Genomic DNA, 13,897 nt, shown 5'->3' with positions numbered 1-13,897 from the left:
AGAATTTTAGGGGTAAGTTCCACTTTCCTAGAAGTAAGTCGTTTCAGAGGCAAAAAGTGAGATAGAGCCTCTGGGCCAGGGAACGAGATGGTGCTGGCAGGAGAGTAGTAGGCCCTGCCTGGGGGTCCTGCTGGTCTTTTTTATGGGGCTTCCTGCCTCAAAATGACAGCTGAGGAGGAGGAGAAGTCACCTAGTGTGACTCATCAGGAGTCAGCTGAGCAAATAGGTCCCACTGTAGGAATGTTACATGGACAGAGTTAACACAGCAGGCTGGCATTCAGCTCCTGGCACTGCTGTGGCCTCACAGGTGTGTCCCAATCGTCCCTTCTTATTGGACCTGAGCCCTGATTGGCTGATGCCTGTCCTGTACCAGTTGTTGAATGTCTTGAATAAGGTGCTTATGAAATTGCCGAAGGGCTTGCAGAGTAACACCAGAGATGCGCCCTGAGGGAAGCTGGTTCCTCTGTTTCCAGTCAGGAAAGGGGGAAATGAGGAGGCTGCCACTGGAATCACTGAGCTCAGGAACCCACTACTTGAAGTACTATTCAGCAATAAAAAAAGAACAAGCTAACAAAACATGCCAGTCGTAGACGAACTTCAAAAACATTATGCCAATTGGCAGGAGCGAGGCACAAGAGCCCACGTATTATAGATTCTGTTTGTATAAAATATCCAGAAAAGGCAAATTGTTAGAGGAAAAGTTGACGAGTGGTTGCCTGGGGCTGAGAGTGAGGAGAGAAATTGTAAATGGGCACAGGGATCTTATTGGGGGTCTGAAAATGTTCTAAAACTGATTTGTGGTGGTGTTTGTACCACTAGGTAAATTTACTAAAAGTTACTGAATTGTATTCCTGCAGTGATATGTAAAATACACCCCGATACAGTTGTTGAAAGGGAAAGGAGCGTGCTGCCATAGCTGTGAAGCTGGCTGCAAAGCCTCTGTCAACAAATGAGTCTAGATACTTCCAGAACTGGAGTCTGGACACCAGGAAGCTGCTGCAGAAGCACACCACTGTCACCTTGCTTTCCAGCAGGAATCACCAAAGCAGCCCTTCCAAAGCTCACACAAGAGCATCCCTGTGGAGAACTTACTGTGCTTCCAAAGCTCCAGCAGCAGGGGAGTCTGGGAGATGCAGCTTTTGCTTCCCAACCTCCACAATTCAGGAAGCACCCTAGGTGGTAACCTGGGGAATATGTGGCGGAGGAGAAAAGGGGGCTCCAGACAGAGGGAAGAACATGCACAAAGGCCCTGCGGTGTGCTCGGGAAACAGAAAAGAGGCTGACCGGGCAGCCCTGGTAAGGAGTTTGGATTTTATTCCAGGTGAGATAGAAACCACGGGTAGGTCTTAAGCAGGGTGGGTTCCATGGGCAGAGCCGCACTTCCCTCTGGCGGCTGTGGGGAGAATGGGTTTGGGGGACAAGAGTGGAAGCAATAGCCCAGCAGTGACGACGATGGTGGCCAGGGTCAGGGTAGTGGCAGAGGAACTGGAAGAAAGCGGGTAGACTTGAGGCTTATCTAGGAGGTAGAATTTACAGGGCACAGTGAAAATTGGATGCTAGGGGAGGGGAGGACATAGAGGCAACCCCCAAGTTTCAGACTCATGAGCTGAGAACATGTCACCTCACTTCTCTCTTAATTTCCTTTTCTCTGAAGTGGAGGTGACTATGACAGGTAATCCATTCTTTCAACAGATATTCACAGATCAACTACTATGTGCTGAGCAGTGGGGATAAAAGTGCTTTCCCCAATGTCTGGGCCCAGAGTAAATTCTCGGGAAATTTTTTCTTTTTCTTTCATCCTTCAGAGTTCAACTTAAGTGCCCCTTCCCACAGGAAGGCTTCCATGATTCCACCCCAAACCACATGCTCTCTCACTCTCACACATGTAAGCAGTGACAGAGTCCGTGTGTGGACTGAACCAGGGGGCGGGGAGGACTGGCTAAGGAACTAGGCCTGGATGAGGCACATCCCTTCAGGGCTGGAAAATGGGTGGGGGAGGCAAGAGGGGCCAAGCACCTCACATTTCCAGTGTTAGCCACTCTAAGAACACTGCCTTCTTCCCACTTCCCTTTGTTAATGCTCTTTCCTTCTGCCTGAAATATCTTTCCTCTTATTCGTCCTTTGACTCAGCTTGGTTGTTTCTTCCTCCAGGAAGCCTGCTTTGCCCAGCCAGACTGATTTCCTCTGCCATCTATATCTACCTTGCATGCTTTGCTAACTACAAAGTGGTCGCCTGTCTCTCCACTGAAAGGGCAGCCCCTTAAGGGCTGGGAGTCAGACTAGAAAACTGAAATGGAAGTGATATCAAGCTTTCAACAGCCATTCAACAAATATGTATTGAGCCAGACTCTAATCTAGGCAGCTTTGATGAAGGCGGACACACAGGAGAAGGGAAAGGTGGGAAGGATTTCAGCGAAGAGAGAGTAAGGTGGGAGGCATCTGTGTTAGTCAGAACTGCCTACGTTTTGCTGTGGTAACAAAGAAACCCTGAAATCTCAGCCACTTAGTACAATGCCAGTTTATTTTTTGTACGTGAGAAGTCTGATCTAACTTCCATCTGGTGACAGCAGGGCCTAGAGTCCCTCCAACACCTGCTCTGCCATCTCAGCAGAGGCGCCTCCCAGTCCTCCTGGGCGGGAAGAAAGCCCGGGACTGACTCGCTGCCTGTCCTGCTCGCAGCCCATTGGCCAGGGCTGGTCGTACGACTCCACGCCACCTGGGAAGTGCAGGCAGGCACTTGCGGCATCTCTGCTGCGGCATCCCAGCAAGAGGCATGTGCGTGAGAGGGAGAAGGACTGGGATATTTGGGAGTGGCACATAGACTTATTTTTTTTTTAATTCATTTTCTTTGTCTTACTTTTTTGATTTTTTAAAAATTGAAGTACAGTCAGTCACAATGTGTCAATCTCTGGTGTACAGCAGAATGTCGCAGTCATGCATACACATACATATATTTCTTGTCACATTCTTTTTCATTATAGGTTACTACACGATATTGAACACAGTTCCCTGTGCTATACAGAAGAAACTTTTTAAAATCTATTTTTGTATATAGTGGCTAACATTTGTAAATCTCAAACTCCCAAATTTATCCCTTCCCACCCCCTTTCCCTGGTAACCATAAGATTGTTTACTATGTTGGAGAGTCTGTTTAAAATTCATTTTCTTGTTTCTATTTCTTTATTTTTTTAATTCAAGTATAGTCAGTTTACAATGTGGCATCAATTTCTGGCATACAGTATAATGTCTCAGTCAGACATATACATAAGTATCGTGTTATTTTTCATTACAGGTGACTACAAGGTATTGACTACAGTCCCCCGTGCTATACAGTAGGACTTTGTTGTTTATCTATTAGACTTTCATAAGGATAAAGCCCCAATGCCTGGCAAGGACTTGCAACAAAAGCCTCAGCATCTGGGTTTTTTTTTTTTTTCTCTCTCTTTTTCTTTTTTTTGTGTGTGATTAGAGGATAAACAAAGAAAGGGACAAGTGAGGCAGCAAGGCTCAAGTTTGAGTCCCTTCTGGGATCACTAGAGCTAAAGATGCCACTTCTCAAGGGTCTATTTTGTGCCAGGGAGTATGCTGGGAGCTGGACACATATCACTCTATCTCGCTGAATCCTTACAACTCTGAGAAAGGTGTAGGGATTACTGTGCCCATACTACAGATGAGAAGACTGAGGCTCAAATTGGTTTACTTATTTGTCTAGGACTGAAGCCAACGCCCAGACCCTTTCCATCATGCTGCACTCGTCTGATCACTCTCAGGGGCAGAGGGGAAAACATGACGTGTCTGGGGGAGTGGGCTGCTCTTCAAATGGCCCCATATCTGAGGAGGTAACGACCCCCATGCCAGCCAAGTTTGGAAGGAAGAGAGGGTGGGGTGTATTCTTGGGGGAGTACTTCATTTACACACACTCAGTGCAACTCAGCTTTCCTCAACTGCAAAAGGACATGACAGCCATCCTCTTGGGGCGGCCGTGGGGTCAGTTGGGAAAGTGTCTGTAAGCAGCTGAGCACCCAGGAAGTGCTCTGTAAGCGGTCCCTGTTACCTCTACTAGGGTGTCTGCCTTTGCAGTGGGTCTGCGAGTGGGGGTTTTCCTTCTAGGGCCCTGATCTCCCTGGTGGTGCCAGTGACTATGAGCCCAGAGGGCCTGGAGGGAAGGCCGGCTCTACCTGCAGGCACCTCGGGAGAGGCCGGTCACCTCTGTGCTCCTTCCCTCATCTGAAAGTGAGGAAAATGGGAAAATCCATCAAATGCTCAATTTTCCAGCTGGTTTCTGGGAATATAAGCAGAGATGATGGGTGTGAATGTATTTTATAAACCCCAAGTCTCGCTCCATGCCCACCCCACCTGGACTGTAGCTCACTGAGGTGAAAAGCTGGGTCTCAGATCCCCTTCCAGCACCTCCTTTCCCTCCGCCAAAAGGTGACCAATAGCTGTTTGCAGAAAAGCCAAATAGCCCAGCCACCCACCAAACAGAGGGTGTCTAATTTAGAGTCCAAGGCCTGAGGACATCTCAGAGTTTAGTTTAAGTCAGAGGCATCAAATGAATGGGCTCAGACAAGTTACTTAACCTTTCTGTGCCTTGGTTTCCTCTTTAGGAAATTTGGCCTAATAATAGTAACGCCTAGGGTTATTGTGAGGATGAAAAGAATTAATATATGTAAAGTGCTTAAGAAATGCCTGGAACATAGTAAGTGTTGTGTATTTGTTACTATCATCATCCTTTGATTCACATGATGTCAAAGTGTTTGGATTTAAGTGCCTTCAGATGGCCTCTTGATTTTTGCCCAAGTCTCCACCACTCCCTCTTGTCCTACACCCAGGCTGTCTCCCTACCCAGCCCCAGAAAGCCCCTGGTTTGAGTCCCCAGCCACAGCCTGGTCCTTTGTCCTCACTGTGCCTGCCGGATGACACAGACTGTTGATTCCTGCTGCAGAACAATGGTGATTACAAGCCTGAGCCAGACCAGCCCTCTCACCAATGAGGCAAACTCCAGGCAGGGTCCTGAGCTGCTCTCACACCCGCGGCTCCAACCCCACCAGCTGTGTGTCTCCCCGCCAGCCCTTCCTCTTCTCCAGGGCTGTTTCCCCAGGTGTCAAATGGGCTCCAGAGCCCCTGACCACTTGCCAAGCTTGTTCTGAGATGGGGCCAGTGGAAAGGACTTGTCATCACCCAGGATTCCCTTCTCAGCAGAGCTGGGGAGCTGTGGGCCTGTCCCCCCTCAATGCTGAAAAGAGAAATCCCGCACCAGCTGAGACAGAACTGCAACCACGGAGATTATCTAGATGCACGTTTTATTATCAGCAGGATGACTATCACTGATAAGGGAGAGGTGCCTAGAGGGTTATATACAAGCTTCCAGGGCGACGTCTACATTCTCCTCCACATGCGTATTCCCTCAGCCACCACACAGCACAGCACCACCAACAGTGTTTCCCCCAAGCAGAACACAGCCATGGGTCAGGGCTCTTCCCCCCCACAAAAGGATGCCCAGGAAGAGGAGGAGCTCCTGGGTCCTGGGGGTGAAGTTTACACGTGGCCAGTCCTGGCAAGGGTGGGAGCTGGGTTTGGACGTGACAGCTTCAAGCCCACCCCACGCTCGCTGGCTGCTCACTCCAGAGGCACCCTGTCCCACTCTGGGGATCCCTTAGAAAACACAGCAGGGTCATCTTAGCCAGGGCTAAGGAGGTGAGCAGGCCTACGGGGTTAGGGGAGAGGGACTCTGGGATCTGCTCCCTTGTCAGGGGCACAAAGTGGGGTAATATGGGGTTTTAACTCATAGGCTGGCTTTCTCATGTCCCTGAACTAGGCGGGCGAGGCCAGGGGCTTGATGTGTGTGTATACAGGGAGCTTGGGTGTATGGTCAGGCATCTCAGGAGGAAGGAAAGAGGGGTCACAGAGGGGTAGGGCATACAGGGCTCAAGACATTCTTAGACCCCAAGTGGACTTTGCGGGAAACAGGCTCACTCCTCCAGGGGCTCCCGGGCCCAGGCCGCTCGCCGCCCAGGGTGCTGCCGCTTCTCCTCGGCCTGGCCCCTGCTCAGGTCATCCAGGAGGCCCAGCAGAAGGCTGGTTTGACCACAGGATCCCTGGGGCCCGCATGGGCCTCCTGGGGCCCTCTTCCCGGGATGCTGGCGCTTCTCAGGCATCAGCTCCCCTGCCTCTTCCTCTTCCTCCTCTTCCTCCTCCCAGCTCCTCTGGGCCTTGGGATCCACCAGCCGTCTGCCTGGGTGCTGCCTCTTGGTGAAAGTGTACCCGAGCCAGGAGGAGCGCCGGCCCGGGTGCTGGCGCTTCTGCTCTGTTACATCCACCAACCAGGCGGCCGCGTCCTCCCGCCGGCCGGGGGTGCTGCCGCTTGTGGGGGCCGGCAGCCCCTCCTTCTTCCTCCTCCTCTTCAACTCCGTCTTCTGCCTCCTCCTCCCTTTTGCCTGGATGCTGACGCTTCGAGAACCAGTCAGGTTGAAAGATCTGGGACTCTGGGAAAGGAAAGAGGCCAATGAGGGACGCCCCTGGCCCCTGGGTGCCCACTCTAGCCTTCCTCCCAGTCAAGACAGATTCCCACACCATTCACCCTGATTCGGGGGCTTGCGCCTGCCTCTCAGGCCTCATAGACACACACACTCACACAGATGGTCGGGGCATGGCTTCTGGTTCTAGTCCCAGCTCTGCCATTCCCTAAGCTGTGTGCATAAACAACTCACTTAACCTCTTTGAGCCTCAGTTTTCTTCTGTGTAAAATGGCGATATTAACAGTACCTATGGAAGAGGTGGTTAGGAAGATCAAATAGTGTGATAAGGTGTTTGAAGTGCTGAGAGTGGTGACTGGCATATATGTGCCCAGTAGGTGGTAATTAAAATTGTCACCACAAAAAGACTGTCTCTCACACAGAATCTTTCCCACTGAAGATCTGCTCTCTGTGAGGTATTTCCAGGGCTGAGATGGGAGAGGAATCTGATTCCAGGAAGAGGTCAACTCACAACCTGCCGAGAGTGTGGCCAAGGAGAGTTTCTGAGCTTCTGAAAGGCAAGGAGGCTGGACGACCAAGTCGCTCCTTCCCCTCTGCATCTGTCAGGGTTTCTCCTGACTCTCTCGGCCTCCTCCTGTCCTCCTCTCAAACCGCAGCCCGAGACAATCCCGCAGCTCACCTGAGTCGCTATCGCCCTGGTCCTGGTCCTCTCGAAGCCGCTGGAGGTCTTCCTGAAGGAAGAGGAATCGCTCTGCCTGGCGCAGGAGGTTGTCCAGATCCAGGTGCTCGGCAGCCATAGCTGCCTCCTGTTGGGCCATCTCTGGCTGTGCGTGGCCACTCGGGACACCGGTCAGGGTCAGGGTCAAAGCCATGGCAAGCAGAAACCAAGGGCCGGGCATTGCGGCGTCTGGGTCGGGAGGACAGGGAGACGGCATAAGTGCGCAGCGCCCCCCTCCCAGCCCGCTCTATCGCCCCCTTTGCTGTTCCAGCGGGTCCCCAAGGCTGGGGAACCAGCCGTTCAAACACCCTCCCGGGAGCAGAACTACCTGCCACCTTAGGGCAGGAGGCTCTGCCCTGGGCTCTGGGCGTCCTCACAGCGGTGCTTGGAGGGCCTGCCGGCGCTGCGTTCTGCCCGCGCGAGCCCGGAGACCTTGGGAGCCCCGTCACCACCGCCACTTCTCAGCGCGCTGGGGGTGACGCGCCAGGAGCGAAAACCAAGACTGTAGCGCAGGCCCGACGGCCAGGATGCCAATTGCCGCGCCGCAGGCTAAAATTCTCCCCAAGGGTCCCAACGCAACGTTCTTCTCTGTCACTCCTCTAAACATTCTGTTTGCAACGCTGTTCTGTTTCTAACTCTAAGATTCTGTGGTAGGCTAGGAATCGAATTCTAACGCTAAGATCCTACTTTCCACGTTAATTGCACCGCTAAAATCCTATTTCTAGCGCTGAGATCGAGATTCTAAGGCTGAGATTCGATTCCACCGCGAAAATTCTGTTTCGAACGTCGGATTCGAATGGTAACTCCCGGGCTCTCGCGCCGACGCCCTGGCTGCCTAGCGCCGCCGCAGAGCCCCGGCGCGGACCGCAAGCGGGCACCCGGGTGGGCGTGCGACGCCAGCCCTCCCCCGGCGCCCAGCGCGAGCGCCCCGGACGCCGGGCCGTGCGCGCCCCGGAGGGAGCGCCGCCAGTGAGCCCGCGCCGGGGGAAACCCGGGGTACACGCCGCCGCTCTCCCCGGGGCGCGCCCGAGGGCGGGCAAGGGGCCCCCTGTCCAGGGCTGCGGACGCCGCCTGTGGGGCAGGAGGGGCGAGTGGTTACCTGCCCGGCGCGAGCTCCGCGGGGCCGGTCCGGGATCTGGGGCTCCAATCCGGAGAGTCGGGGTCTGGAGCCGGCGGGTCAGGAGTCGGGGAGCGCTCGCAGGACCCGGCGCGCCGCCTGTCCGCTGCTCGGCGGGGCCGCTGCTTATATCCGCGCTAGCGGCGGCGCGGGTGAGGTCAGCGGGGAGGGGTCGCGGCCGCCGGGAAGGGGCGCTGACGGCAGCCGGCCCCGTGGGTACCCAGCCCGCCCGCACCGCCGGAAATGTGGGGCGGGGGCGGCGGGGAGGGAGAAAGGGGGAGCGAAGAGGCGCAAGCGGCGGGACGCGGTGCTGGCGCGGGTTCGTTTCTGCACCCAGCTCCGAAGGTCTGTTGTCTAAGAGAACATTCGTGTAGCAGACAAAGAGCGAGATAATGAGAGAAACACAAATAAAAAGATACACACAGGAGAGAATCGGAAGTAGATTGAGACCGAGACTGGGAGACGCACAGAGAGACAGAGCGGACACACACCAAAGAGACAGAAAGACAGACAGACAGAGTAAGATGGAGGTGGGGTTGGAAGGGAGAGGGAGGGTCAGAGAAAAGAGGAAGAAAGGGGTAAGTGGACCTGGGCTCTGATCTTGACTGTGTCACCTCTGGCAAATGTCTCCCCCTCTCTGGGCCCAATTTTCTCATCCGTACGGCCCCCCACGGGGGAGGGGGCGGGGCACAGTTTTCAGAATTGCAAACCCGATGGCCTGCGGGCTATTACCAGTTCATGGTGCGTTTTCTTAGATCCCTATAGTATTTTGAAAGAGTCCGAATGAATAACCAACATTTAAAAACCAGGAGAGCACAGGAAAAATCTGGGCTTCTGACTTCTCTTCAAAGTCTCTTGAAAAAAAAGTGGCCCTGTATTTCCTCCTGACAGCAGCCCTGGTCACCACACGCTCCTCCACTCCCTGCTGTCTTCCAGTGTGTTGCCCTGGTCACAGAGGAGGGACATGGGCATTAGTGACCCCTGGGACAAAAGTATTTTTGGATCTACCCCCACCCAGGCAAAGTAGGGGAGGGGATACAGGGAGGAGAAACGCAGAGGAAAAGCAAAGGCGCTTGTCCGCCAATCAGCCCCCAGGGTGGCGTGATGCCTTGGAAGAGAATATTGCCACGTCTGGCCCTGGGCACAGCCTCCATCCTGAAACATTTAACGGGTATCGACAGTGTGCCAGGCTCCTTGGTCCGTCCTGGAGACACCGAAGTTAGCCAGGCACACGTAGAAGGACCCACATTTTAGGCAGAGGAAAGTCATCTCCTACCTCTGGACAATCTCAACATTATCCTCCCTCTGCATACAGTATTTCCTTAGCCTAAACCTTTGAGTATCTGTTGTGTATGCCTCAGGCCATGCTGGTGGTTTGGCAAGGGAATCCAAAAGTGTTTAATTATCAATTATTATTCCTTTCCTTGGCAGGGCTCCCAACTTTCCAGGCACATACATCCACCACCTCGTTGCATCCTTACATCACTCTTACATCATCCTTACCTCACAAGATTAATGAGATACGGACTATTAGTCCCACTTTACAGGTAGAGACAGAGGCCCAGGGAGACAGAAAGACTTTAAAGGTTAGAGGTGGAAGGGAAATTTCAGATTACCAGCTCCAGTCTGCTCCTTGTTTTTAGATGAAGAAGCTGAAGTCTGGAGAGATGGCCTAAATGCCTTCCCAACCCCCGGGCACACTTTATGTCCCTAGGGTCAGATGGTTGGCTCGGGGCAGTTGACAAGCCTGAAACCCCAGGCTTCATCTCCCAGCCAGGCTCCAAGGTTTGAAGAATTGTCATCCTAGCTAACCATTAAACCAGACAGACACAGACCTGTTACCTTTCAAATACAATAGTGGAGGCGTAAATCGATACACCTCTTCGGGTGACAACCTGAAAGTTTAACACCTGTGTGCCTTCCACAAGACAATTCTGTTTCTCAGAGCTCATCCTGCAGACACCCACACCTGTGCACGGGGACGTTTACACAGAGAGTTCAGCGCAGCATGGCTTATAGAAGCCAGAATTTGGAAACAGCCTGGTTGTCTCTCAATCCAGGAGGGTTCTGCACCTTGTTCAGAGATGTCCCACAGACATTGTAGGGTCTTTATCAACCCTGAGCTGCAGAAGGCCTGAAGCAGCCTCACCTAGCCTACCTTTTAATTTTTTTTCACGGTTTTTTCAACAGACTTTGAAGAGAAGTCAGAAGTCCAGATTTTTCCTGTGCTCTCCTGGTTTTTAAATGTTGGTTATTCATTCGGACTCTTTCAAAATACTATAGGGATCTAAGAAAACGCACCATGAACTGGTAATAGCCCGCAGGCCATCGGGTTTGCAATTCTGAAAACTGTGCCCCACCCCCTCCCCCGTGGGGGGCCGTACGGATGAGAAAATTGGGCCCAGAGAGGGAGACATTTGCCAGAGGTGACACAGTCAAGATCAGAGCCCAGGTCCACTTACCCCTTTCTTCCTCTTTTCTCTGACCCTCCCTCCCCCTTCCAACCCCACCTCCATCTTACTCTGTCTGTCTGTCTTTCTGTCTCTTTGGTGTGTGTCCGCTCTGTCTCTCTGTGCGTCTCCCAGTCTCAGTCTCAATCTACTTCCGATTCCCTCCTGTGTGTATCTTTTTATTTGTGTTTCTCTCATTATCTCACTCTTTGTCTGCTACATGAATGTTCTCTTAGACAACAGACCTTCGGAGCTGGGTGCAGAAACAAATTTTGAGATAATTGTTGATTCACATTGGGTTGTAAGAAATTATACAAACAGATCATAGGTACCCTTTACCCAGCTTCCCCTGATGGTTACATCTTATAAAACTGTACAGCCGTACCCCAGCCACTGACAAAATCCAGTGACCTTATTCAGATTCCCCGTTTTACCTGGACTCGTGGGTGTGCATGTGTGCAGTTTGTTCTGTGCAATTTTATCACATATGTAAGTTTCTGTATCCACCATAGGGTGGTTTTTCAATTACAGAAAATGGTAACTTTTATATATTCATTTTCTCCTTCTGTATTTGTATTCTGCTTTTGCTATCAAAATAATAAAGGTCCTCTCTTCCCCAAGATCACAAAAATTATCTCAAGGATTCCAGGAAGAAGAACCCATTTAGTGTCTGCAATTTCTCCAAAGAAACTAGCTCCAGAATTCTCTCTATTTAGACTCCCCCTTGCCCATTCCGTTGGAGATTTTTGACCCAAATGAGGCATGACTTTGTTGATGCTGAATGCACCGGGAAATTTTCAGTTCTGAATTCAATCACTGACTTACTTCTTTATTCAAAAAGTAGTTCCAGTGTACGCCCAGGTGTCAGGCATAGTTCCAGGCCTGGGGTGCACAGTGGGTGTGGGGCTGGGAGAGGGTCGCACACAACAGGAGAAGCAGGGGAGGGGGTCAGATCTCCCTGGGGCCTTGTTGGCCATGGAGAGTAAAAGAGTTTGGATTTTATTCTCAAGGCAGTGGGAAAACAGAGGGTTTAAAGCAGGGGAGAGCTGTGACCCGATGTATTCTCTCAGAGCACCCCTCTGTCTGCTCGGTGAGTCGTGTATACGTAGGAAGCAAAGGGAAACAGCTGAGCCAGTGAGGAGCTTCCATGAAGCCCTTGCTCCTTGTGAAGTGTCCTGCCCGTCTCACCCCGTTCTGTCCACCCTCTCCTGATGCCTGTGTGCCCCACTGGGCTCAGCCCTGTCTGCCCCCGCCCCACGCGCCTCCCTGGCTTCCTCATCCGCTTCACGGCACCTGGCCACACGCCGGTGCCTGACAAATCAGCTTCCCCGTGAAAACCAAACAGTTACCAGGAAGAAAGCACCCCCTCCCTGGCGGATCCCCCTTACCAGCTGCAAGCGAGAAAACACAACCCAAATCGGCTTAAGCGAAATAAAAGGGGGATGTGTGGGCGATGTAGCCAATAACATAAAGCCTTAGGACCAGCTTCAGGTGTGGCAGAGTCCAAATGACGTCACCAGGAGTCTGTCCCATTTCTCCTTTTGTTATCTGTACCTCCCTCTAGATGGCTGCATTCTCAGGCTGACCGTCCTCAAGGCTGGAGAAGTGGCCATAGGTGTCCCCAGGACCTCATTTTCCCAGCTGAGTTACCCTAAGAGCAAGAGTCCCAGGGTTGGTTCTCATTGGCCCAGCCTGGCTCATGTCACCATGACTGTGATTCAGATTGGCCAGTCCTGGGGCTAGGGGTGGAGTCAGTGCCACCTGCACAGCGTGGACTGAGGGGGTTCACCAAAGGCATATTGGGGTTCACCTACTAGACGAAGAGCTGCATGCTGAGCAATTAAAACAAGGTCTCTTACGTCCCCATTGCACAGATGACGAAACCAAAACCCTGAGAGGGAAGAGGTCTGCCTGAGTCCCTCCGTGACTTAGCAACAACCTCAAGACCAGTGTCCTACCTAGTGTCCGTCCTCCTCTCTCTTCCTTCCCAGCTTTTATCATTCAGTGCAACCGAATATTCATTTCCTTGTCCCTTGCTTATTGTCTGCCTCGCACACCGGAACCTCAGCCTCGTGAGGACAGCTTCTTATTCCCTGCTGTTTATCCAGTTCCTGGCACAGAGCTGGCACTTGGTGAAGATTTAGTGAATGACTGAGTGCAGGAATGAACGCATTCAGCCCAGAGCCAGTGAGCCCAAGCTGCCTGGTCCTGTCTTTCGACCTGAGTGGGCTCAAAGGCAGCCTTTCTCCACCATCTCTGGACACACATGCAAGGGTCAGGATATTTACCAGAAGGAGGGACATACAACGTAGGGAGCAGTCCTGGAGGGGCACAAGGAGAGCCCCGGGCCAGAGCAATCAGAGAAAGCTTCCTGGAGGCGGAGGGGCAGGAGGATGGAGGAAGTCAGGACAAGCAGAACCGGAAATAGATGAGTCCAAGCTGTTGGAGGACCTGCTCCCTCTCCCCTTCCTGAGCAGAGGCGCCTCATCCCTTGCCTCCCCTCGCCAGAGCAGCACGGTCCAGAGATGGGTAATGTTCTGGGACTGGTGAGGTTTCGGACTCACTGTGCGATGCCAGGCAGAGTCTGCCCCATCTGGGCTCAGGACCAGGCCAGGATTCTACACTCCCAGTCTAGGCTGACAAGCTGAAGTCGTGAGCCCCCACCAACCCAGGCCCTGTGCCCCCTGAGGTCTTACATTCATGCTGAGAGGCCAATTGCAGGTCTGTGTGGTCCAGATTGTTTCCAAAGAGCAATTTTCTGCCCAGCTGGAGCCTGCTGAATGGAGCTTGTGCTCAGGGAGGGCCTGGGGGTTGCCGGGACACCGCCAGCACACGGGGCTGGCTTGGAGCTGAATGTGCAGGAGGGGCTTCTGGAGAGAGTTGTCTGATGTATTTAGGTGGTGTGGAGCATGTGCACACGTGTGTTTGTGCACATGGCTCTGTGTCACACGTGCTCCTCGAGCATACATATGTACATACACACAGTCCATGCCTGTGTCCTGTGCGCGTGTGTGTGTTTGTGCCCGGGTATACAGGTCAATGTGCACATGCTTGGCACATGTATCTGTGGCTTCATTTGGGGCAGGGTCCAGTGGTCATCCTAGGGTCCAGTTGGTCACTGGTCTAGATCTAATGT

The 13,897-nt window shown here is 52.7% G+C and overlaps 1 protein-coding gene across 1 annotated transcript; it reads right to left on the bottom strand.

The window, feature by feature from the left end:
* Positions 1 to 5,295: 5,295 nt before the first annotated feature.
* TRH (thyrotropin releasing hormone) lies at positions 5,296 to 8,546 on the bottom strand. Its single transcript, XM_032458018.1, is given in 4 exon segments — positions 5,296 to 6,353; positions 6,355 to 6,485; positions 7,156 to 7,383; positions 8,294 to 8,546. Coding segments are annotated over 3 exon segments (732 nt in total). The 5' UTR covers positions 7,376 to 7,383; positions 8,294 to 8,546; the 3' UTR covers positions 5,296 to 5,972.
* Between the last annotated feature and the right edge of the window lie 5,351 nt (positions 8,547 to 13,897).

The sequence above is a fragment of the Camelus ferus genome, chromosome 17, assembly GCF_009834535.1.
Source record: "Camelus ferus isolate YT-003-E chromosome 17, BCGSAC_Cfer_1.0, whole genome shotgun sequence".
NCBI lineage: Eukaryota > Metazoa > Chordata > Mammalia > Artiodactyla > Camelidae > Camelus > Camelus ferus.
The sequence above is the reverse complement of the archived record's forward strand: the minus strand, read 5'-3'. Positions and strand labels throughout refer to the sequence as shown.